This window comes from Episyrphus balteatus, chromosome 1 (assembly GCF_945859705.1).
Source record: "Episyrphus balteatus chromosome 1, idEpiBalt1.1, whole genome shotgun sequence".
Lineage (NCBI taxonomy): Eukaryota > Metazoa > Arthropoda > Insecta > Diptera > Syrphidae > Episyrphus > Episyrphus balteatus.
The window spans coordinates 27,200,286-27,226,777 of record NC_079134.1 but is presented as its reverse complement, the minus strand read 5'-3'; the positions used below and the strand labels follow the sequence as shown (position 1 = coordinate 27,226,777).

Below are 26,492 nucleotides of genomic sequence, written 5' to 3'. Positions count from 1 at the left end.
CTAATTTATTCTCATTTATTTTTTTAGCCTTGGTCTTCAAATACGTCAGAAAATTCAAAATGAACTTTTGATTTTTTTCATTTTTATATGAAATTTGCGATATTACATTTACTGTTTCCCTCTATAACTCAGAACTAAGAAAAGTGTAGTTAGGGCCTTTACGAGATTATGGGCAGTGTAGCTTCTGACTATTGTAGCGTACACTCTAGAAAAGGAAAAATTTTTTAGTGCACAAATATTCTTCAAAAGCCTCAGTGTCATGCAGATTAAAATCGCTCTTCTTTTTCATAATGTACATATAACTTGCATCTTACAATACGATTATTTCACATGAAACTAAGGTACGTTCGCATTATGATTTTGTTTCGAAAATTTGGTTATTTTTTCGTTTTCATTTGAAGAAAATTATAAATACTGCACAAATAAATTTGTTTTTTTTTTTATCATATTCGGCCACTATTCGGCCAATTTTCGGCTGAATAGCTAACAATATTCGGCCGAATACTGAATTTCAGAAAGACAATAAAAAGACATACATTTATCTCACAAAAAATATTTTTTATACAAAACTTGTTGCTTTAGCATTTAAAATTTACTAATGGTAAGTTGTGGCTAATAAAAACAACTTTTTTCAACATTCGGTGGAAGTAAACGATTACGTCTATCTTCGTGAACAAATCCAATTTCTAAAAATATTCTCTCACTCGCAAATTAAATCAAAAATCCTTCTAATATTTTGGCCCAAATTCAATGAAATAGAATAAGAATAACATGACAAATCACGTAGGAGTAAAATAAATTCACATATCGTTGACCGAATAATCGGTATTCGGCCAAATCACTATTCGCAGCGTCTCAAAGAAACTGATAATAATTAACATGTACTTGAAATAAGTAACAGTTCATTATAATAATAAACGGATGGTCACCGCATCTATAACTATCGGCCCTAGCGAGGTAATCCGTCGGAGCGGATTTTATCCGATTTCATCCGAATCGGATAGTTTTTACCTTTATTTCGTATGAAATCGGAGAATTTCCTTTCCGACGGATTACCTCGCTAAAGCCGTATATTTGAAAGTAATCGGTAGGGAACTTATAGAGATTTGCTATTAAACGTTATACCTACCAAATTTGTTGACTTCAATAAATTTAAGATTTCTCGAAAAAAAGATATACCTCCTACTGTAAGCTTATTTTTTAATAATATAATAATAATAATTTTAACTATATGCCTGTAAGACCTAAGGTCTTTAAAATGAGAAATTTACTTCTTTCAGAAACCGTTAAAAATTTATCAAAACAAATTACCACAACAAATGACATGATCTCAGAGATTGTTAAAAAAACATTTTGTATTATCTAACGAGAATGACTCAAAAACGTGATGTGATAGAATTTTTCGGAATCGAACTAATCCCGTCATTATTTTTATTTCTGTAACAAAAAAAACTTAATTTTGTATAATTTGATTTTGATAAATCCCTCAGTGAAACCATTTTTTACAATTATTATGGATGGTGCTCAATTCAATTTTTTTAAATTTTCTCTTTAAGTGTTTTGCTCCGATTAAAAAAAAAATTCAATTTATAATTCTTCAAAATAATTTTATTTTCATATTTTGTAAACTTAAAAATACTCAAAAACGAGGTCTTGACTCTGTTCAAAAACTTAACAGAAGAAAAAAAAAATACATAACATTTTGTAGATTTCAAAAAAGCCTAAAGATGTTTAAATAAAAACTAAATTAATTCATTTTTTTCAATAATAATTCAAGCTACATATTTTATATGTAAACAATTAAAAAAAAAATACCTAAACTAAAGATTAAATACTCGTACAAAAAAAAAAGAAGATACAGTTGAATACTGTAAGGAAAAAGTTGTTAGTTACTAATTAAAAATCAGCTGGAATCTTGACATTGATACAACGACCAAACCTGGACACCAAATGTTGTTTATCGCTCTTATTCTTGTTATAACCAAAACAAGTCTTCTTGGCTTTTGGAATTTTAAGTTTCTTCGGTGGGTCTATTAGGATTTTTTTGTTGGAATTTATCTCTTCTGTTTCATTATGATTTTCATCTTTTACAACCTTTGGAATTATTGGAATAATATCAACCAATTCTCGATGAAAGTTTTTCATATGATTTTGCTAAATATACATATTAAATTTTTATTTACATTCTACGAAGTTAAAATGAAGTTAAATTTTACCATTTGATCTAGATTCTGGGTGTACAAACCACATACAATACAAAATGGTTTTAAATGCATCTTGGAGTGAGTGAATATGCTGAGTCTAGTGTTGAGTATTTCATTGCATTGGGTGCAACGATATTTGGGACCTCGTGGTTCGTAGATATTCATAGTTCGACGAAAGAAATTCTTTTTTATATGGGAGAAACATTTTTTTTGTAGGATGCATGAAAGCTTATGAATTAAAATATGGTGAATGTAAAGAAAAATAATTACCTTTTGCCAGATGACAATTTCTTTTCTACACTCAGACATTTTTTTTAAAGGAGTGTTTTAATTAATTTATTTTTAGTTTTGTCTAATTTATTTTTAGTTTTGTCCTAATTCGAATTGTATAATTTTATTTGTTTTCACAGAATTTGTAAAAAAAAAAATATTTTTTTACATCGTAGCGGTAAATATTCGTTGACATTTAAGAAGCATACAGCGGCTGTGTCACAGCTTACGTTATCATGCTGCTACATGTGCAAGTTATGGGTAGCAAGTAGCCATCTTTCAAATAATGCTTTTACCGTGCAGCCACATGTGCCAGCTTTTTCATGGCATTGATAAGTTGGTTTAAACCGCGGTTTAAATGGTTGTACACGACTGGGCTTCAAACTCTTTTATAAAAAAATGTTCACACTTTTGTTTGTCTGGCATTTACAACTTATTACTTATTTTTATCTGTGCTATCTGTGCCTATCTTTTTCTACTGATTAAAAAAAAACGGCAATAATAGAAAAACGTGAATGTATGATCATAATCGTGTGCCATGATTCGTTATTTGAAACATCTTCTATCGAATCAAAAAACGTAGCAGCGAAATTTAGCATGCAAGTGGCTTACGCAACCTACATGCAAATCGACGACGACCGACAACAAAAATAAAAGCTACTGGCAGCATTTTTGAAGGAAAAAAAAATCCAAATTAGAACGTTAAACGCTGGAGGAAATTTTGGCATAAATGAATAGATTTCATTTTGGAATAAATGAATAGATTTCATTTATGGAAAAGTACTTGTTATTTTCCTATTATCTATTTTTTTTTGTTTTCTTTATAAAAAGTAGAAAACTAAATATTTTATATTAAAATTCATAACCCAAGTAACAATGTAGCTTTCATAAGGGTCAATGAGAGCTATTTTTTGACTTGTTTAAGAAGAAGGACAAGTCTTATGCAAATCATTTTGGCGCACATTACAGAATTTTCCCAAGACCTTCCTCCACAGGCAATCCACAAGCTAATAGCTTGTGACGAACAGCGTAAAACGACCTTATGCAGGCCTTTTTACAAAACAATGAAACATTTTAGGGAAACTATAGCTTCACTAAGGAAACTTTCATTTGCTTTGGATGTTATAATAAGGCCTTATGGAGGTTGTTATAAGATGTTGAATTTATGAATAAAAAAAAAAGATTTTATTGATTTTTTTTTCTTTTAATTTTTTTCTATTTTGTTTTTTCTTCTTTTTTGGCCATGTCAATGCTTTTCCTGTCGTTCTGAAATGGGAAGAATTTTATTTTAATTGAAAAAGAACCCCTTTTTTTTCACAAATATGGCCCCGCCAGGAATCGGTCCCACGTACCTCTCTACATACCAAGCCAGCACCTTACCAGTAGACCATACTCGAATATTAAAGATGAGTGGCAAAAAGGGAGCTAATTGAAACCTCACATAAAAATGCAATGTTTTTTTCTAAAGTGTTACAAACATTGCATATCTGCAGGATAAAAGCTTTCATACTTATTGGTGAAAAACATTGCATACTTGAGAGATGAAAACATTGCATATACTTACAAGAACCTCTTGGAACAGGTCTTATGAAAGCCTTCTGTCACTTGAAAATAGAAGGCTTCTTTAAAACGGTTCTAACAGATGTTATGAAGGTCTTCTTTAACTTATATTTACAAGGCTTCTTCTAAACACTTCCAGATAGCCTTAAGGAGACCTCCTTTGTTTCCAAAATGGATGATTTGTGTAAGTAAAAGCCTTAAACTAAACTTATACAAACTATAGCTTGCCGAATCGAAGAAAATGGACCTTATGCAAGTAAAATTGTTACTTGGGAAGTTCTTCTCTACTTTCTACGCGTTAATTATGCGTTTAATTATGACCAATGATCCATACCCTACTAACAATTTAGCTTCTATAATGCTTTACAGAAGCAACAATTGCATCTGTAAATCTTTATAGAACCAAAATTGTTTGTCGGGTACCCAACCAAGATTTCGCTTCGGTAAAGATATATTTCCGAAGCTACAATTCAGCTTCTGTTAATTTTAAATAAGGTTGTTGAGCATGGAAAAAATAGAAAGTTATACAAGTTGGACCCTTCATAACAATTTCCTTATAAGGACTATAAGAAGCTTTAAAAAACTTTTACGAAGCAGTGAGATTTGACAGTTATTAGCTTCGTAAGAGCTTGTATGTATAATAGCACTTTAATACAAGTCTTATCGAAATAATAGAAACAACAACAAAAACAAACAAAGTTCTTTAGCTTCCGAATGGATTGTTTAGCATTTTAACACAAAACCCATGGCAGTTATAGAAAAAAAAAAGAATTTCCTTTTTTTATTTGGTTTTGAATTGATTTTATACCACGAATTTTATAAAAAAAAATGTCCAAGATACCCCATTATCCCTTATTTTTCAAATATACACTTCGAATTGGCATCACTTTTTTTAACAGAGGAAAACAACTGTCATGTTAAAAGTCGCAAGGTCGTTGTCGTTATCATCTACTGGAGCATCTCTTCCAAAATTACAATTATTTTTGATTCCATTTCAAAGATCATTTATTGCATCCAAAACAATTAAAAAAATGCCAATTAAAGCTGCTCTAATTGATCTAAGTGGCACAATGCATGTTGAAGATGATCCAACACCAAATGCCATTGAAGCATTAAAAAGGTATTTTACAAAAACATGAATGAACTAAACTTCTCATATTTAACGATAACACTCTTAACTTGAAGACTTCGAAAGACCGGAATTCATATAAAATTCGTCACCAATACAACTAAAGAATCTGGTGAAACTCTATACAATCGTTTGGCCAAAATGGGCTTTGAACTTGATAAACAAGAAATCTATAGTTCATTAAGTGCCACAGCAAATTATGTTAAGACCAAGAATCTGAATCCTTTCTATCTTGTTAGTGCTGATGCTAGAAAAGATTTCCCACCAGAAAGTAGTCAGAATTATGATGCTGTCGTTGTAGGATTGGCACCAAATGAATTCCATTATGAGAATATGAATAAAGCATTTAGGTAAAAATCTTCTTTGAATGTAGAAGAATGTTTTACAGAGTTTCCTTTTTTATAGAATTTTGATGGACAACAAAAACAGCCAACTAATTGCTGTTCATCAAGGAAAATATTATAAACGAGGTGATGGCTTAGCTCTTGGTCCAGGTTGCTTTGTCAAAGGTCTCGAATATGCAGCTTCCGTTAATGCAATTCTCATTGGCAAACCAAATCAATATTTCTTTGAAAGTGCAATACCAGATGGGGTCAAGGCTGACGAATGCGTCATGATTGGTGATGTAAGAGTTTTTCAAGGTCTTATGGAGGGGTTGGGGTCAAACGTCAAAGTCCCCAAAACCGAAAACCCAGAATCCCGAAAATCCGGTATCCCGAAAAATTTTATATGAAATGAGAAATTTGAGCAAATTTTTCATGTTATATGTTTTAGGAATTTCGGGATTTTGGATTTTCGGGATTCTGAGTTTTCTGGATTCAAAATTTCGGGATTGTGTCCGCCTCCCCTTATGGAGTAGAAAATTCTGTTTAATTTATCTTCCAGGATCCCAATGACGATTGTAAAGGCTCTCTCGCAGTTGGAATGAAGGCAATTCTCGTCAAAACTGGAAAATATCTACCCGACATCGTTGTTGACCCACCTCCAACCTTGTTGGCTGAGAATTTCGCTGAAGCTGTTCAATGGATTGAACAAAATAAATAAAAAGTCTCTTAACTGAAGTATAAATAGTTAAAAAAGAAAAGCCTTTAACAATTTTTATTCATTAAAAAAAGCTTGCTGTGTGTATATAAATTTTTGAGAAAAAAAGAAATAAAATGCGATATAATATATTTTTTGAACTTAAGCTCCTAGTTTAGTCTTGGCAAATTCTGAAGCTAATTTCAGAACCTCATCGACTTTGTCGTAATTCGGTCCAGATGCTTGAGCAGATTCAGCTTTGCCACCTCCTTTGCCTCCCAAAGTAGTCGAAATATGCTGAACCCATTCGTTTGCTTTGAGACCTTTTTCCACAGCACCCTTTGGCACCGAGGTTAAACAGAATATCTTCTTGGAATCCACATCGACTGAGACAAACATAGCCGATGTTTCTGGACTTAAGGCACGTACTTGTTTCAAAGCAGCATCGAGAGCTTTGGTATTGTTAAAGGCTTCCAATTGTTGGACAATAACTGGAGTGTTTACATTAGCCTGGCATATTTCTTTAGCTTTCTCGACTACGGTGACAGCAACAGCAGCTTTAACGGCACGTTCCTTATCATCGAGAGTCTTTTTCAAATTTTTAAGAACATTTCTCATTTCGTCCTTCTTCACATGAGGAATGAGTGCTTGTGAGATAGCTTCAGTAAGTTCAACAATCTTCTTCACATGATCCTTAGAACTCTTGCCCTCTTTATCAGCATCAATAATGGTCTTTAAGGAATTAATTTCATTTTCAAAGCTTTCAGTCTTTTTCAGTGCTTTCACTGCTTCGGGGCCGGTTAAAGCAACAATACGTCGAATACCCTTGGCAATGGCTTCTTCACTGCTAATGACAAAGTCAACAATGTGGCCGGATCTACGCAAATGAGTACCACCACAGAATTCCACAGATGTCTTCTCACCAGCTTCGCTATCTGGATTTGCCTCTAAATCCTCGACAGGAACTCCAAAAGAAATAACTCTCACTGGATCTGGATATACTTCATCGAATACCGAGCGTAGACCACGAATAGACTTGGCAACTTTCAGACTGGATTCCTTAGCATAGATAGGCACATTTTTATAGACCATATCACGAGTTAATTGTTCCGTCTTTGCTACCTGTTCGATAGTCATAGCTGCTTTGCTGTTAAAATCGAATCTTAACTTTTCTGGGACAACCAGGGAACCCTTTTGTTCGGTATCTTTGCCCAAAACTTGTAACAAACAATGATTCAAAGCATGAGTGGCAGAATGATTTTTCATTGTCAGACTCCTGCGGGCAACATCAATTTGCAAATTCAAATTGTCACCAACTTTGAGTGTTCCCTCAACAACTCCAATGTGCAAAATGTATCCTCCCCGATTGAACACTCGATCGACTAGGAATTCATTATCCTCCTCATCAACTTTGACCATAACACCTTGATCATAAATCTGACCACCACTTTCGGCATAGAAATTCGTCTTGTCCAAAACGATTCCACACTTTTGTCCCGAAGTGACTTCATCAACAAATTGATTCTCATATCGAATGGCTACAATTTTACCATTACAATGCCTAAAATCATAGTCAGCTTCTCGTTCGTCTGACTTGGCAGAATATTGATATTTGAATGAATCATTTGTTAGTGGAACAGATTTTCCTTGGAGTTCGGAGATTCCATGAACATCAATGTTGATTTCATCGATTTTACTTGTTCCCTTGCCTTGCGAGAGAATGTAGGAATTTTGCTTGGCAGCTTCGTAACCGTCCATATCGATTTGGAGATTCTTTTCTTCAGACATCAGTTGGGTAAGATCGACTGGGAAGCCGTATGTGTCGTAGAGACGCCATGCTACATCGCCAGGAATGACCTTGGCATCACCAAGTTTTGTGATTGTTCGATTGAGAAGGTTACGACCGCGTGAGAGGGTCTTTAAGAATTGTTGTTCCTCCTCGTTGATGACATCAATGATGTGTTGAGGATCTTTGGAGAGTTCAGGGAATGCATCACCAAGCAAGTCTACAACGGTGTGAACTAGAGTGGCAAAGAATCCTGGTTTGGCATTGAGTTTTTCGGTTGCGTATCTGGAAAGATGGAGAAAAAAGTGTAAATCTCAGCAAAGGTCCACTAAAGCTAAGTAAGTACACACGATTGGAATATCTTCCAATATTAGGCGAACTGTCTACAGTCTTCCAATAGCAACCAATGAGATGCCAAACTGTCAATTTTCTATCAAGTGAAAATTGTCTGTTTATACGGTGGGATCATTTTATCCAAAAATTAGACAAATCATTGGGACATCTGCCGCCAATTTTTTGTCAACCAATTAAAAATTGTCTGTTTACTTGGTTGAAAGACTTAAGAGACCAAAAAATTTGTAGACTCATTGGAAGACAAATTTCTTGACAGATGACGGAGAATATGAAACTTTATTTAGAAGTTGGATTGAGACAGGAAAAAAATCGTATGGAAGAGGGTCTATTCCCCTCCGTTAAGCTTGGCAAAGCAAATAAATTTGTATTATTATTATTTTTAAATAAAGCTGTTCTAAGGAAAAGTGCTTGAAAAATTTATTTTCAATTTCAAAAATTTTATTTTATGTAATTGAGTCAACGCTGTTTTCAATTATCTCATTAGTTTTTATTCAAAAACATAAAACTGTATGCGAAAATGTTTTGCCGTTTTCAAATTATTTCTCAATAACGAATACAAAGACTCGTATGTTATAAAAATGAGCTTAAGCTCTTATCTCACTTTTCAGTACATTTTCTTAGGATCTATCTCATTTTATTGAGATATATCGTCGGCACAACGCCAAAACCGTGAATCTGCATTTTTAAACATTTTAATGTCGGCACCAGGGTGCGAATTCGGAACGACAAAAATATACGTATTCTCTATAAAAATATGAGACATAAAAAAGTTCTAGCGACATGAAAAAGTAGAAGCCAATTTCGCACCAGTGTTAACTTCCCAAGGAGATATAGCTCGTCTACAAAAACTACAAAATAAGGCAATGAGGATTATTTTAAAATGTGCACGGCTTACTCACATAAAAGATATGTTAGAAAGACTTAACTGGCTAAATATTACACAACTTATTAAATTAAATGTCTTATTATTTGTGTTTAAAATATGCTTATGATATGCTTCCAAGCTATTTATGCAATAACTTAAAATATATCAGTGATTCTCAACCCTATAATCTAAGAAGCGCTCAAAATTTTAGAATACAATATAAAGCAACTTCGCGCGCGCAGAATACAATGATGTTTAAAGGACTACAGTTATATAATAATCTACCAAGTAAAATTAAATCATTAAATACTTTACACAATTTTAAAATAGAAGTGATAAAATATTTAAAATCAGACAACGTATGAGAACTAATAAAACATTAATGAACAAAATGGCTTTTTAGCCAAAACAAAGCTCTTACACTCTTAAACCTCTTATTTATTTTTTTACCAAAAAACTCAATTCAATACTCATATAATACATACAAAGCTAAAACAAAATCAGATTATAATAGTACAATTATTTATTATAATAAAAAATAATTAAAAGGTCCTCCTCGCGCGTCGGTTGTGAGGGGAAAGTGGGCGGGGCATAATATATAATATAATATAGAATATTACGTCGCAAAAAAGAGGTGTGCCTACAGAGGGTTAATGCGTCATTTTACTTGTTAATGAGTTTCCGAAACTTAAAGTCGTTTTTCTCAAAACTACAATTTTGCAGATTCCTGGTTTTGACTTTGTGCCCACGATATCTCTAGAAAATGTACTGTAAAATGAGATAGAGCTTAGGCTCATTCTTTTTGCATATTAGCCAAAATGATCTCCCAATTTAAAATCAAATGGCCAATTAGTCAACAATCGTCCAATTACAATGGTCAACAAGGTTTTTGTTCAAGAAACCAGGATATACTTTTCTATAGGTTTTTTGTGTGCAGAGATCGAATCCGAAGTCAGAAAAGATCTATCACATCACGTTTTTAAGATATTCCCGTTAGAAATTCTAAAAATCCCGCTTTTTAACGTTCATTTCATTGCGTTCGATGATTTCTTTTGATTTAATTTGAAACGGTTCCTAAAACTACATTTTGTCTTTCTAAATCCGTTTAAATCTTTTAAATATCTCTTTTCTTCTTTGAGTTGAAGTCAAGGTGTTTGGTGTATCTCATGTTCATTTGCCTTTAATAGCATATCTCGAAAAGTTCTTTACCAATCACTTTCAAATTTTGACACAACGTTCCATTTAGGTTATATCTGTAAAGTTGGTAAATCGCAGTTAGATACAGCAAATTGTGACCGAGATAGATACTAAAAATTTACTAGTCGGAAAAAAAAGTTACGGGAATGTAAACGAAACGTTGTGTCAAAATTTGAAAGCGATTGGTAAAGAACTTTTTGAGATTTGCTATTAAAGGTAAATGAACATGAGACATACCAAACACCTTAAAAAAAAAATAACCAAACGCTAGGAAATAACCTCTAAAACTGGTAAAAAGCTGCATTTTCGATTTTCCAACGGGAATATCTCAAAAACAAAGAACAGGGCGCTAAAATCCTTTAGAAAAGTATAATTTGGTATCTGTAACAAAAAAAGCTTAATTTTGTTGGCTAGTGTTATTTGAAAATAAGAAAAATTGTGTGTTTAGATGAGTTCATACGATTGCAAGAAGTCGGCCAATTTTTTTGATACAAAATTCTCAAAAGATTGGCTGCCAATTTTTGTTGTCACTTTTAACAGATAAAATTGGATGTTTTCATGGTTGATAGAAAATTGATGAAAATATGTTTTGAAAAATCGGGCTAATATAGGAAGATCATCCAATCGTGTATACTTAGCTTAAGTCTTCTACTCACCTCACAGCACGTCTTAGAATTCTCCTCAAAACATAACCTCTTCCAGTGTTATCTGGCATTCCTCCATCAGCCAGCGCAATGGTAATTGTACGAGCATGATCAGCCAAAACCCTATAAGCCATATCAATGCCATCAGCATCGTCAGCTCCAACACGTCCCTGATAATCAGGAGCTCCAGTTCCCTTCTGAATTGCTTCAAACAAAGGCATAAACAGATCAGTGTCATAGTTGGATCTCTTTTCCTGAATCACCGAAACCAATCTCTCAAATCCCATTCCACAATCAATGTGTTTCTTGGGCAGAGGCTTCAAACTACTATCAGGTTCCCGATTGTATTGAATAAACACCAAGTTCCAGATTTCCAAAACATCTGGATCATCCATATTCACCAATTCTGGAACACTTCTTCCACCGATACGATCAAAATGCAATTCAGAACATGGTCCACATGGACCAGTCTCACCCATTTCCCAGAAGTTATCTTTCATACTTCCCGGCAAAACATGTTCTGGCTTCAATCCCAAATTGAGCCAAATTTGCTTGCATTCATCGTCAGGAGCCAGTCCAGACTTTTCATCACCTCCAAAGTAAGTAACATACAATCGATCAGCGGGTAACTTTAAGCGATCAGTAAGGAACTCCCATGCCCATGTACAAATCTCTTTTTTAAAGTAATCCCCAAATGACCAATTACCCAACATTTCAAAGAAAGTATGATGATAGACATCTTTGCCAACATCATCGAGATCATTGTGCTTTCCACCAGCACGAATGCATTTCTGGGTATTGGCAGTACGAACCCATTTGGCCATGTCACTATTTGGATCGGCTGTACCCAAGAAAATTGGTTTAAACTGATTCATGCCAGCATTGGTGAAAAGGAGAGTGGGATCATCCAATGGAATGGTGCTGGACGAATGGACATAAGTGTGATTTTTTTCTTTGAAAAAGTCCAAAAAGAAGGAACGAACTTCCTTTGCGGTGAGTGTAGATTTCATTGCTATTTTTGGAGTAACCAATTTAAATAGAAAAAAGGAGAGAAAAAAAAAAAAATAGAAACAAAATCAATGACACGGCAAACAGAATCAAAATTACGTGAGGAGGTTATCTAAGTTGCTTTGAGTGAGACTTTGATCTAATGGTCTTTATATGAGATCAAAGCCAAGTCGACAGATTTCTTCCTTTTTCTCTTTATTTTTTTTTTGTATTGTCTTGTTCTATCAAAGCCACGTCGAGAGTACTTTCACCAAGCAAATGGCAAATAGGAAATGGGATTCGTTATTTTTAAAGAAAATACATTTTTCTGAGTTAAAATGGGAACTTACTTGACTTTTTTGTTTGGAAAAATTCACAAAATTTAGGTTTTTGATAATTTTTTGGATTTTTTCCACAGTCTAGAACCAATTCTAGCAAACAAACACGTTTTTTTTAGCAGCAAAGCTAAATGAAAAAATGCAAGACTTTAGCCGATGATGAATTTTTGACCAGAATTTTCAAATGCAGTAGAATGACAGGAGGAGAAGGAAATATAAAAATGTTGTTTTTTTTTTTTTAATGTGGTTGGAATGTCAGAAATGATGAAATGCAATAAGAATTTATGAAATAAGAAAACATCACTGCATGGAACCACTGCGTTCCAGGATGTCGGTTTAAAAAAATGGTAAATCTAGTACAATTAAAATAATTGGGAATTTTTTTTTTTCAAAAGATATTTTTTCGCATGCAAATTGAAAATACAAAGGAGTTTTGCTATAGCCTGGAATGACCATGCTTATAAAATAAAATAAAATAAAATAAAATAAAAAATAAAATAAATATAAGTCTAAAAATGTAAATTTTTATATGCATTTTGTGACAGTTTTGCCCGTCTCAAAATTAAAAATAATGATGCAGAAAGTTTATTTTTTGGTTTCAAAAACAATTTTTGTAGTTTTTCCCGGAAACAAATAGCGCTAGAAAGAAATAAAAATTTTTTACTTTTGTATATTTCCCACTTTTTCACTTTTTAGGTCATTGTAGTTAAGACTTAATTATTATCCAACTTCAAAATTACAGCGCTTTTGACAACAGCTATGAAGACCAAGACAGGCTATAATAGCCCTGTTCCATTGGATGTGGAAGTTTACTCGTGAGAAGAAATCTAGGACCCCAACTACACATTCCTATCTACTCGAGTAGAAGATCATGTGTTAAGGCCTAACTACATTGGCTCAAAAAGTGAAAAAGTACAAAAGTGAAAATTTTCAAACGTATTTTTTGGGTGGAAAACTAAAAATAATTACGCAGAAAGCTTATTTTTTTGTATCCTCTTTTTTACAAAATAATTTCGCTAGCTAGAATGCAAATTTTTTCACTTTTATACTTTTGCAAAAAGTGGTGAATGTGGTTAAGGCTTTAAGCAAGAACTATAACACTGGTCAACAAAAAAAGTCGGGAGCAAGAACTCTGTAAGGTGATTTTAATGAACTTGAGTGTGCTGAATTCAAAACAGTTTACAGATTTTTTCCATCACGTCTAGTTTTTGAGCTCTGCTCATCACAATTTTAGCTATAAAGTCCCAAGAACTAATTTTAAATAAAATGTTTTTTTGACATTTGATCTAAAAATATTATTTTTCCGTAACATTTTGCTATTTTTTCAACCGAATCAGGAGTCGAAAACTGAAATTTACTTCAAATCTTCTTCAAAAACCATAAGTTACCTTAACCACCAAGATTTTGAGATATCATACCTTTCTAAACCAAATATCTTTTAGAAAAAAATAATTTCGAAAATAAAAATAAACGTATTTAAGACGATAAAATATGGCTTTTGAATATTGCATATGTAGTTTTCCGAAAAAAAAATTTAACGGTGATGAAATTCAACTCCAAAAGTACCACAAAAACGCGTTTTTGACCTTTTAATACTTAAATATTATAGGGGAATCTCCATTCTAAATTCTCTCAGAAAGATCTTTGCCACAACTCTTTATGTTAGGCTTTCTACGTGGATAGAAAATTTTAATCGTCTCAGCATTTTTCAAGCAGGGTTTCGTTCCGGGTTTTCAACAATTGACCACATTTTCGCACTAACTAGCACAGCCAGAAAATATATTGAAATTAATAAAAAGTTATATGTTTGTTTTGTAGACTTCAAAGCAGCCTTTGACACAGTCAACAGGCAAGCTTTGATCTACAAACTGGCGTCGCTTGGAATATCCAGAAAGTTCTTGGAAGTATATGCGAAATTATTATCTTCCTCTAGTGCAACCGTGTGGGATGGATCCAAGCTGTCTGAATGGTTCCCAACTTCCGCAGGTGTTCCTCAGGGTTGCATTTTAAGCCCTATACTCTTCGCACTATACATTGACTCCATTTCTGAAATTCTTCCGGGTGGCGTTAGCTTCGCTGGTCAGCTAATAAAGGTTCTCCTTTATGCTGATGACTTGGTGTTGCTGGCTGAGAATCCTTCAACTCTGCAACTGCAAATAAACAAACTTCAGGCTTTCTGTGAGACATGGGATCTACATATCAACGTCTTGAAAACAAAAGTTATGGTTTTCGAGAACCGAAGGAGTAGAAGAGTGGAGACTTGGAGACTCAATAACCAGTCGATAGAAGTAGTTCCTGAGTTCAAGTACCTTGGCGTACTGTTGTCTAGCAACTTAAACTTTCGAAATCATGTGAAAGAAAAAAGTAGAGAAGCAAAGCTGGCACTCAACATAATGTGGCCAAAATTCTTCGCAAACCAAAACATTGATCTGTCCTCAAAGTATAATGTATTCAATGCCACAGTCAACACTTGTATGTGCTATGGGGTGCAGGCATTTGGAGTAGACCCCTTTGAAGATTTCGAAACTGTACAGAGGTACTTTTTCAAACGTTTATTCCGTCTACCAAACGCTACTCCTACCTACGCAATTCATGTGGAATCAGGTTTGCCACCCATTTATTTGCAAAATCTGAAAGCTCATTCTGTATTTTTAATAAAAGTAATGAAGAGAAGTGAAAATAGTTTACATAGGGCAGTGTTAACTAGGCTATTGCAAACAAATGCTTATCCTTTCAGAAATTGGCAACAGCTGGCGTTATCTCATGATATCGATTTATCTTTATCGGAAAATAACGTTAGCGACTGGCAAAATATGTTCGCAAGGGTCATAGCTAAAGAAGATGACAAAATATACGACCAGTTTTTAACAAGAGCGTCCTCATCACCTTCCAGATTTATTTACCGCAACCTTAACCACCAAATGTTAACCATTGAATGCTATTTCAACACAAAATTTTCGTCAAAAGTTATAAGCACTATATTCAGAGCTAGAGTTGAATTATTAAATTTGAATTTCATGCCACATAGAGTCGATCTTCAGCAAACTTGTGATCTATGTAACAGGAGAGAGTCTGAAAATATTTACCACTTCATTGCTGTATGCCCAATTCTACAAGAAATCCGAAGATTACATTTCCAAGAAAGTTTTCTGTCCGTAAATAGTCTTTACGAAATATTAAATGGCGCCCGTGGTTGGCTCACCTTGTACAAATATTGCAATCATGCTATGACTTATCGTAATAGTTTTTTGTTAAATTAGTTCTCACAACAAGTCTCTATTCAATCTAAGGGCTGCAAATTATTGCTTTTAATCAAATCTTTATGTTTCAAATCATTAAAATTGATATTCTTTTTATGTTTTAAATCATTAAAATTACTAGTTTTTATGTTGCAAATCATTAAAATTGCTCAAACGTTTCTCGCTCTCCCATAATTTAATTAAAAAAACAAAAAAAAAAATTATAAAAAAAAAAAAAAAATAATTGATTAAAAAAAAAAAAAAAACTTAAAAAATTTTAAAAAATATTAAAAATTTAAAATAATTGAAAATTTAAAAAATTTAAAATTTTAAAATTAAAAAATTAATATTTAATACTTAAAATTTAAAATTATATACAAATTTACTCCTCATATCTATTAGTCCAAGATCCCAGGGCCGCCAGACATTACTTATTTTCTCAAGAAAAAAATGTATGGAATTACGTAGTGCTAGGACATACTATTAGTGAATGGATACTGGCTATCTTGTGCCGACAGCCATTTTACCACTAACAGGTGCTAAAGGTACGAAAAATACGTAGTTAGATTTCTTATTTTCTCAAGGCTGATTTTTATATATGATACTCAGGGAACTAATACATTAATTTTTGTAAGCTGCCAGACCCGTCGGATGGGCCTAACACCTTGCCAGACACGCATTTTAGTATACGGGAAAGTTAGATTTTGTTATATGGAGGTCTGGGAAAAAATTTTTAACACATTTTGACTTCAGGACTCGAAAGAGTATCAAGACACGAGTCGAAAACCACATTTTGAACAATCGCATCTACAGTCATTTGGCCGCCATTTTGTTTTTTTTTTTTTAATTTCAATTTTTCACATAACTCATGTATTTTTGAATCTACAGAAAAAAAATGTATTGCAAACTTGAAGATAATTTAATTTACTACAATATATGTTAAATTACTTTTTTCGATTATACCTTCGGTTTAAGAGTTAGGGTGGTTTTTTTTTGAAACCATATTTTCGTCATATCTCATTTATTTGAGCTTTTTTGAAAATTAACTTAAAGTAAAAGTTGTAGATCTTTTTATTACCTTCAATTATTACATTAACGGTTTTACGATTTGACAGTCCGTTTTTGATCTGTAGGAAAAAAACTTCAAAAAGGTTGCAATTTTTTAATATAGGAAAAATGTTCTAGTACAGGGTAATTTGCATTAGATATAACAACAACCTAGGCGTGTAGGTTGCACTCAGACAAGAACAAAATCGTATAACTAACACTGCCAGACCCATTCCGACAGCCATTTTTTTTGCCAGACACCTTAAAGCTTTGAAAAAAATAGTTTAACTTTACTTATTTTCTCAAGCTTCATTTTTATATATGATACTCAGGGAACTAATTCAATAAATGTTTGTAAGCTGCCAGACCATCGGATGGGCCTGACACCTTGCCAGACACGCACAAATGCTCGCTATGTGTATCAGCGCCAGCGCAGCGTGAGCATGTTTGTAAAGGAGTTTTATAACAAAGCTTCGTTAGATTTGTTATTAATAATAATCTAATGGGTCTTCCGTAGTATTGAAGTAAAATGTTTATTCTTAATAATACCAATAATTACCACAATATTAAATATATATACCTATATACATTTAATATATATACCTTAAGTTAATTTTCAAAAAAGCTCAAATAAATGAGATATGACGAAAATATGGTTTCAAAAAAAAACCACCCTAACTCTTAAACCGAAGGTATAATCGAAAAAAGTAATTTAACATATATTGTAGTAAATTAAATTATCTTCAAGTTTGCAATACATTTTTTTTCTGTAGATTCAAAAATACATGAGTTATGTGAAAAATTGAAATTAAAAAAAAAAAAACAAAATGGCGGCCAAATGACTCTAGATGCGATTGTTCAAAATGTGGTTTTCGACTCGTGTCTTGATACTCTTTCGAGTCCTGAAGTCAAAATGTGTTAAAAATTTTTTCCCAGACCTCCATATAACAAAATCTAACTTTCCCGTATACTAAAATGCGTGTCTGGCAAGGTGTTAGGCCCATCCGACGGGTCTGGCAGCTTACAAAAATTAATGTATTAGTTCCCTGAGTATCATATATAAAAATCAGCCTTGAGAAAATAAGAAATCTAACTACGTATTTTTCGTACCTTTAGCACCTGTTAGTGGTAAAATGGCCGTCGGCACAAGATAGCCAGTATCCATTCACTAATAGTATGTCCTAGCACTACGTAATTCCATACATTTTTTTCTTGAGAAAATAAGTAATGTCTGGCGGCCCTGGGATCTTGCTCTAGTCCAAGATCCCAGGGCCGCCAGACATTACTTATTTTCTCAAGAAAAAAATGTATGGAATTACGTAGTGCTAGGACATACTATTAGTGAATGGATACTGGCTATCTTGTGCCGACAGCCATTTTACCACTAACAGGTGCTAAAGGTACGAAAAATACGTAGTTAGATTTCTTATTTTCTCAAGGCTGATTTTTATATATGATACTCAGGGAACTAATACATTAATTTTTGTAAGCTGCCAGACCCGTCGGATGGGCCTAACACCTTGCCAGACACGCATTTTAGTATACGGGAAAGTTAGATTTTGTTATATGGAGGTCTGGGAAAAAATTTTTAACACATTTTGACTTCAGGACTCGAAAGAGTATCAAGACACGAGTCGAAAACCACATTTTGAACAATCGCATCTACAGTCATTTGGCCGCCATTTTGTTTTTTTTTTTTTAATTTCAATTTTTCACATAACTCATGTATTTTTGAATCTACAGAAAAAAAATGTATTGCAAACTTGAAGATAATTTAATTTACTACAATATATGTTAAATTACTTTTTTCGATTATACCTTCGATTTAAGAGTTAGGGTGGTTTTTTTTTGAAACCATATTTTCGTCATATCTCATTTATTTGAGCTTTTTTGAAAATTAACTTAAAGTAAAAGTTGTAGATCTTTTTATTACCTTCAATTATTACATTAACGGTTTTACGATTTGACAGTCCGTTTTTGATCTGTAGGAAAAAAACTTCAAAAAGGTTGCAATTTTTTAATATAGGAAAAATGTTCTAGTACAGGGTAATTTGCATTAGATATAACAACAACCTAGGCGTGTAGGTTGCACTCAGACAAGAACAAAATCGTATAACTAACACTGCCAGACCCATTCCGACAGCCATTTTTTTTGCCAGACACCTTAAAGCTTTGAAAAAAATAGTTTAACTTTACTTATTTTCTCAAGCTTCATTTTTATATATGATACTCAGGGAACTAATTCAATAAATGTTTGTAAGCTGCCAGACCATCGGATGGGCCTGACACCTTGCCAGACACGCACAAATGCTCGCTATGTGTATCAGCGCCAGCGCAGCGTGAGCATGTTTGTAAAGGAGTTTTATAACAAAGCTTCGTTAGATTTGTTATTAATAATAATCTAATGGGTCTTTCGTAGTATTGAAGTAAAATGTTTATTCTTAATAATACCAATAATTACCACAATATTAAATATATATACCTATATACATTTAATATATATACCTTAAGTTAATTTTCAAAAAAGCTCAAATAAATGAGATATGACGAAAATATGGTTTCAAAAAAAAACCACCCTAACTCTTAAACCGAAGGTATAATCGAAAAAAGTAATTTAACATATATTGTAGTAAATTAAATTATCTTCAAGTTTGCAATACATTTTTTTTCTGTAGATTCAAAAATACATGAGTTATGTGAAAAATTGAAATTAAAAAAAAAAAAAAACAAAATGGCGGCCAAATGACTCTAGATGCGATTGTTCAAAATGTGGTTTTCGACTCGTGTCTTGATACTCTTTCGAGTCCTGAAGTCAAAATGTGTTAAAAATTTTTTCCCAGACCTCCATATAACAAAATCTAACTTTCCCGTATACTAAAATGCGTGTCTGGCAAGGTGTTAGGCCCATCCGACGGGTCTGGCAGCTTACAAAAATTAATGTATTAGTTCCCTGAGTATCATATATAAAAATCAGCCTTGAGAAAATAAGAAATCTAACTACGTATTTTTCGTACCTTTAGCACCTGTTAGTGGTAAAATGGCCGTCGGCACAAGATAGCCAGTATCCATTCACTAATAGTATGTCCTAGCACTACGTAATTCCATACATTTTTTTCTTGAGAAAATAAGTAATGTCTGGCGGCCCTGGGATCTTGCTCTATATGTTAATATAAACTTTTGTCTAATATTTTGTGTAATATTTATTTATGTAATTTATTATTTCAAATTTATTGTAAATCTTTTTGATACATCTTCTCTTTATATAATTTTATTTATTATACTGAAATGTCATTTCCGGCAGACGGCAGCATTGTCATGTCCGTATTTCCAATAGAAAAAAAAATTGTAATTTATCTAATGAATAAAGGAAGAATCTAATCTAATCTAATCTACTTAAATATTTCGAAAACTTGACGTGCCAGTAAAATTTTGACTTCAGATTCGGAATCAGAACACAAAAGTCCTTTAGGAAAGCATAGTTTGGTTCAAGCTAAATTTTCGTTGCCGACCAGTGTAATTAGAGGAAGCAGTCGAAAGCTAATGTCAAATCCTCTACGCTTTTGCTGTTGTTGACTTTTTAAAAACTTTTCATCCGTCGATGAAAATTCCTATACGACTTTATACAATGTTTTCACTAAACCCCAAATGAGAAGATTTCGTAAATTATCTCATTTCGAATGTCAAATCGTATAGAACAAAAATTGAATTTGAAATCTGAACTGACCTCATTTGCGAAATTATCTCATTTGGTAGTAAAAACAGGCTATTACATTCGAAATGAGATAACTTGCAAAATTGGCTCATTTGGGCTCTAGTGAAAACATGTTATAGGTTTACCAAAATTTAGCTGCCACCGGTAGCACATTTCAATTTTACCATTTTCTAATAACGAATCTAGTACAAATTCAAGTTTGGAAAATTGAAATATTGGTATCACTGTTTTTGACATTTCTCTTTCCTTGATGCCACTAAAAAACGAATATAAAAAATAAAAGAGAAACAAAAAATAAAAATTGGTGTGTTTGGGGTTTTTGCGTATTTTTTTTATTTTTAAAATTCTAAATAATTACAAAACTTATAAAAAAAAAAAAAACCAAAATATTACACATTTGTATAAATTATAAAACACAAAAACACTTACAATGAAAATGAAACTAATCGATCCCGTAGTCCGTTCCTTCAAAGTGGCCAAAGTGTTTCGTGAAAACACTGACAAAATAAATGCCATCGATTTCAGTCCAAATGGCGAACATTTAATATCATGCAGTGAAGATGATCAAATTGTAATTTACGATTGTGAGAAAGGCACACAATCGAGAACAGTAAATTCGAAAAAATACGGAGTCGATTTGATTCACTTTACCCATGCCAACAACACAGCCATTCACAGTTCGACCAAAGTCGATGACACTATTCGTTATTTGAGTTTACATGATAACAAATATCTCAGATACTTTCCAGGGCATACAAAGAAGGTTATTTCGTTGTGCATATCCCCAGTTGAAGATACATTCTTGTCTGGGTCGTTAGATAAGACTTTAAGATTGTGGGATCTACGTTCACCCAATTGTCAGGGTTTGATGCACTTGTCGGGACGACCAGTGGCAGCTTATGACCCCGAAGGTCTTATATTTGCTGCTGGTGTCAATTCTGAATCAATTAAACTCTACGATTTGCGATCCTTCGACAAAGGACCCTTTGTCACATTCAAATTGAATCAAGAAAAAGAATGCGATTGGACGGGATTGAAATTCTCTCGGGATGGCAAAACCATTCTTATTAGCACAAATGGGTCTATTATCCGACTCGTTGATGCCTTCCATGGAACTCCATTGCAAACCTTTACAGGCTATCCCAATAACAAGGGAATACCTATTGAGGCCAGTTTCAGTCCCGATTCCCAGTTTATATTCTCAGGAAGCACCGACGGACGGGTGCACGTTTGGAATGCAGATACAGGCTACAAGATGTGTGTACTTAATGGAGATCATCCGGGTCCGGTACAATGTGTACAGTTTAACCCGAAATATATGATGTTGGCGTCGGCGTGCACCAACATGGCCTTTTGGTTGCCCACTTCTGAGGAGGGATTGTAGGAATAAAAAGCGAAAATATTTGTATTATTATTTTTCTAAAAAAATAAATCGACAGTTTAGAAGAATTTATCGTTTTATTTTCTTTTTGTTGTAAAGTGGGGTTTCTTACGAAAGATAATTATTCTTATTTTGTTTCCTTATTTCGTTTTAGAAATAAATAAACCAACAACTTATTACTTTGGAGTTATTAAGAGAATGAAAATTTTATTAATTTTTCATATGCCATAATTTTTCCCAGATAAATATACAAGTAAGAGCTTGCTGTATAATTATTTAAATATAGTTTTTTTTTTTTATACATTCCAAATGTCCCTCTAAAACTTAATTTAACGTAATTCAAAAAACTACCCATTCATTTAGAAAACTTTTCATTTCTACTGCTAGAAAGCGCCTTTTTAAAAATGTTAGCTACTATTGAATTTATGTCAATAGATCTAAGATTCATGAAAAAAAAAGTATGTAGCCTCTATCGTATTGTTTGCAAAATGGGCATGGCAAAAAATCACATGTAAATCGTCTGACTTGATGTTATTTAATTTGTGATCAATTGTCCCTTTTAAATACCTGAAATTAAAATACACTTTGCAGCCTTCCAATGTTCGATACCTAAATTGCTATTGAGACGACTCAGTAAAACAGATATCAGGACGTGTTAGCAGCGCTTTAAACAACAAACTTCCTATTAACTCTTGATACGGGATCTTGACCATTTCTGCCTTTTCTTTTTCATTTGATGGACACTTTTCTTTACTCAACTGCATTACAATTCATAGATGTACTTATAGGATTGCAAGATGTACGGCTCTATTCTGCTATTCGATTCAAGTAAAAGTTTAAAATTATAAGCGTTTAAAAGGCGGTTAAAATTAAATTTAGACAATTGTTTTTTTTTTTCTTTAGAATTTCTAAAACAGACAGAAAAAACACTTGCCGATCGAAAACTAGAAGTTTTTCAAAGACAATTTCATGTTATAATCGAATCTTTCAATTCACGTGAACCGAATAGGACCAATAATACCAACACGATCCAGCATTTTAAAAATATACTGGTGCAACATTTTAAACGATTTAGTAAAAGGATAAAGCCATTTTAGTAATTTAATAAGTTAAAAATCAGTCTGCCTTTGACTTTGTAAATTACTAAACTATTACTAGCATTTAACTAAATCGTTTAAAATTTTGCGCTACTGCTTTTGATTAATAGATAAGCTTCACTTAAAATAATATTCCAAATGTAGGCCCGAAAAAAGATTTCGTTGCTCCAAAATCTTTAAGCTTGAAATTTTTTTTTTAGATGAAAAGAAATAGATTGATGTTCTTTTACAATATATAACACTGGTTAACAAGGGTTCTGTTGCCGGAACCAAAATATACTTTTCTGAAAGTTATTACATCCTCTATGATTTTTGAGCAAAACACACTTACTTCATCTTAAGATATCTCGACCTATACGAAAGATATCGGAAAGATTTAAACAGATTTTGAAAGAAGAAAAACAGGTATTTTAGAAACCGTTACAATTTTAATTTTAAAATTTTCTTACATGAAAAAAAACGTCCGAAGTAGTCAAAAAAACGTTTTTTTTGCATTTTCTAACGGTAATATTTCAAAAACGCGAGCTGCTAGAATTTTTTTGACTTCGGATTCGAGTTCAACACACCAAAAACATTCAGAAAAGTATATTTTGGTTCCGGCAACAAAAAAAAAGTTTAATTTTGTAAACCAGTGTAATCAGCCCTATCCTGAGTTTTACGTGAAAAAAAAACCCGAAATATTTTTTGTTCGCCCGGAATTTGAATGGCTATCGTGAGTTTTTCCCGAAGGGAATTTACATTTTCCGCAAAACTAGTCTCTTGTTCGTCACCAACATTTGAGTGTGAAACAAGCTGTTTAACTGAAATTTTTTTGAAAATTCAGAGAGTTTTCCGAGGGTGAACAGCTTTTCACCCGGAACTTATAATTGGGGAAGAGTGAAATTAAATATTTCCGGGTGGAATCTTGTTCACGTGAAACTCATCATAGGGCTGAATCTCTCCAAATATCTTCTGGCGATTAATTTTCTATTTCTTTCGTGAGATTCGATTTGTTGAATAAGCAACCGTACTTATAGCTTCTGCCTGAAGTGAAACGAAAAATTTTTTAGTCTCCAAAGCGAACATTTTAACGAAAAAAATATAGCAAAGTAAAAATAATAACAACAAAAAAAAAAATTCAAGAAAAAACATCAGAAAACAAGTTTGAAGGCAAAAACAAAACAAATTTAATTTCGTTTTAAATTTGGTTTCGCTTCAGCTATGCGTACCAGACTTTATAGCGGATTGTACGGTGCTGACATTTGGCAAACTATACCATTTTCTTCGCAAGCCTTTTCCCATTGATTAAGAAGTCCTTGTTATTCAATGCCTTTTCTACTCGGAGTTACAGTATTCTAAACCGTGATTATTTTAAAATTTTCAACAACTTCAGATTTGGTTTTTACTTTTCATTATGTAAACAAACCCTTACTCCAAAATCATCCAGGAAAAGTACATAAAATAAGAATATTATCTTTTGTAAGAAAACCCACATGACAATACTTTTTTTTTAAACTTTATTCAAACAGAAAAACCTAATTCAATACCGTCCCTAATTCTCTTCCAAATTAGTCCGTCTCTGGGCGTCGTAGTGCTCCCTAATGACAACTAGCAGCTTTGCCAGATTCGTACCCATCTTTGCACTAATTCCGATCACAGGCCTACTTAACCTCTCTTCGAGTTCTTTAACATTAACTTCAGCATCTGGAGCATCAATTTTGTTTGCAACAATTATTCGAGGTCGCTGACCCAACTTTTGACTAAATTGGTTAATCTCATTGTCTAGGATTTCATAATGCTTCCAAGGCTCCTCTCCAGAAGCATCCAAAACAAACATCAACACTGAACATCTTTCAGCGTGCTTAAGGAACTGTATCCCCAAACCTTTGTTTTTGTGAGAATCTGGAATAAGTCCTGGCAAATCAGCAATTGCCACTTGTTCATAATCATCATATTGAATCATTCCAATGTGCGGTCTCAATGTTGTAAAAGGATATGAAGCGACTTTTGGCTTTGCTCTAGATATCGCTCTAAGGAGTGTACTCTTTCCAGCATTTGGAAATCCAATGAAACCCACATCGGCCATACTTCTCAATTCAAGTGTGTAAGTTAAATCTTCTCCATCTGCTCCATATTCGCAGATTCTAGGAGTTTGTTGCAAGGAAGTTGCAAAAAACTTATTACCCTTGCCTCCACTACCTCCCCGAGCTGCAACAAACATTGCCCTTTCTTTATCTAAATCTCCGACAACTTTTCCCTCATCATTTCGAATGATTGTTCCCACGGGAACTTTGACAACAGTATGACTAGCATTTCTCCCGTGACATTCATTTGTACCACCTTTAGTACCTTCGTCAGCTTTAAGTATACTTGTGACGTGATTATAATTATTGACATCAGTTGATGCTTCGAAAATTATATGTCCACCATTTCCTCCATCGCCACCGTCGGGGCCGGCTCGTTCGTTGCACCAAACTTGGCGTAAGTTTATACAACCATCGCCACCTTTGCCACCCAATACGCGGACATGTTTGGCATCTGTGAAATATTGAATCTAAATTCATTTAAGGTTGTTGTTAATTCGTGAGAAAATATAAAAAATGTTTTATTATTTACTTCTTTTCTAATGGATTTGGATTTCTTAGGACGCAGAGCAACTCTTTGGGAATAGTTCACCGAATTAAGGATCTTGTGTGTTGTGTCAGTGTGGGAAAGTTGACGAGCAAGGTTTCTAGAAATTATTCCTAACATTTTGTTGTATTTATGGATATTTAAGTTTGTATTTTGTTCGTAATTTTATAAATAAAAATTATGAAGGAAAAATTTTAAAGAAATAATAAATTTTTTTCTAACTCATAGGTGATGCCAAGTTTTAATTTTGACAGCAAAACAGCTGGGTACAAGATCTGTTCGTTTAAAAAATGAAGAGTTTATTATTGGAGCTGTTCGTTCACTTGTTGAACTGTTCTAAGAACGAAAAACGGTACGGTTGGTATAAATTGGAAATAAATACCTACCAAAGAATAAAATCGTCTATACTTAACGCAACCCAACTAGCACAACAGCTTCTGTTAATTGAAATCTCGCAGGTTCTACTTTTTATAAAGCTTATATTGAGCTTGCTTCAGAATTTAACAGCGTATAGAAGTTCGGACTTGTGCAACAGTTTCTAATAAGTTGTTTAAATAGGTACTGTTAAAGAAACATAAACGAAGAAAGATCGTTTTTCGGATAAGCCTGTTATATGAATTTATAGAAGCTTTACAGAAATTACCAAGTTTTGTATTTGATTTTTGGTTTTGATATTAAATAATCTAGCTCGGGCACTTTTTGGTTTTGACATTGAATAATTTAGCTCGGATATTTTTTTGCTATTTGAACTGATTAAGTTTTTGATTTTATTAATGAATATACTAGGATGGCCGAGTGGGTAGAGTGGTGGACTACCACCAAGCAGATACGAAGTTCGATTCCTGGGTGTGGTAAAAAAATTATATACTTTTAAAATTATTATTAATAGATATACTAAAAACTTATGGAATGTTATATATAATATCAGATCAAAAGATAAAATTCACGATTTAAAACCAGTTAAAAAAGATTTCTTTTTTGTTTTTGTAGTAGTTTTTTTTTTTAATTTCGATAAGACATGTATTAAAGAGCTATACAAGCTCTTCCGAAGC

General features: G+C 33.1%; 5 protein-coding genes across 6 annotated transcripts; 2 read left to right on the top strand and 3 right to left on the bottom strand.

The window, feature by feature from the left end:
* Positions 1–1,586: 1,586 nt before the first annotated feature.
* On the bottom strand, positions 1,587–2,597 carry LOC129907606 (uncharacterized). Its single transcript, XM_055983887.1, has 3 exons — positions 2,475–2,597; positions 2,217–2,387; positions 1,587–2,154 (listed from the first exon to the last, which is right to left on the bottom strand). Exons 1-3 carry the CDS (start codon positions 2,511–2,513, stop codon positions 1,897–1,899), a joined length of 468 nt encoding a protein of 155 aa, XP_055839862.1. The 5' UTR covers positions 2,514–2,597; the 3' UTR covers positions 1,587–1,896.
* Positions 2,598–4,931: 2,334 nt separating this feature from the next.
* On the top strand, positions 4,932–6,349 carry LOC129907605 (haloacid dehalogenase-like hydrolase domain-containing protein 2). The gene is made up of 4 exons (XM_055983886.1): positions 4,932–5,154; positions 5,220–5,513; positions 5,569–5,788; positions 6,049–6,349. Exons 1-4 carry the CDS (start codon positions 4,949–4,951, stop codon positions 6,205–6,207), a joined length of 879 nt encoding a protein of 292 aa, XP_055839861.1. The 5' UTR covers positions 4,932–4,948; the 3' UTR covers positions 6,208–6,349.
* Positions 6,221–20,896, bottom strand: LOC129907603 (alanine--tRNA ligase, cytoplasmic). Of its 2 annotated transcripts, none has more exons than XM_055983883.1 (3): positions 20,782–20,896; positions 11,042–12,041; positions 6,221–8,254 (listed from the first exon to the last, which is right to left on the bottom strand). In XM_055983883.1, the coding sequence occupies exons 2-3, from the start codon at positions 12,037–12,039 to the stop codon at positions 6,346–6,348; spliced, it is 2,907 nt and encodes a 968-aa protein (XP_055839858.1). In that variant the 5' UTR covers positions 12,040–12,041; positions 20,782–20,896; the 3' UTR covers positions 6,221–6,345. The 2 variants fall into 2 exon arrangements, with proteins under 2 accessions (XP_055839858.1, XP_055839857.1); XM_055983882.1 differs by lacking the exon at positions 20,782–20,896 and adding an exon at positions 12,367–12,524.
* Positions 20,663–21,801, top strand: LOC129907604 (WD repeat-containing protein 82). Its single transcript, XM_055983884.1, has one exon. It carries the CDS (start codon positions 20,783–20,785, stop codon positions 21,734–21,736), a length of 954 nt encoding a protein of 317 aa, XP_055839859.1. The 5' UTR covers positions 20,663–20,782; the 3' UTR covers positions 21,737–21,801.
* A 2,501-nt stretch (positions 21,802–24,302) lies between these two features.
* Positions 24,303–25,673, bottom strand: LOC129907601 (mitochondrial ribosome-associated GTPase 2). Its single transcript, XM_055983881.1, has 2 exons — positions 25,426–25,673; positions 24,303–25,363 (listed from the first exon to the last, which is right to left on the bottom strand). Exons 1-2 carry the CDS (start codon positions 25,558–25,560, stop codon positions 24,362–24,364), a joined length of 1,137 nt encoding a protein of 378 aa, XP_055839856.1. The 5' UTR covers positions 25,561–25,673; the 3' UTR covers positions 24,303–24,361.
* Between the last annotated feature and the right edge of the window lie 819 nt (positions 25,674–26,492).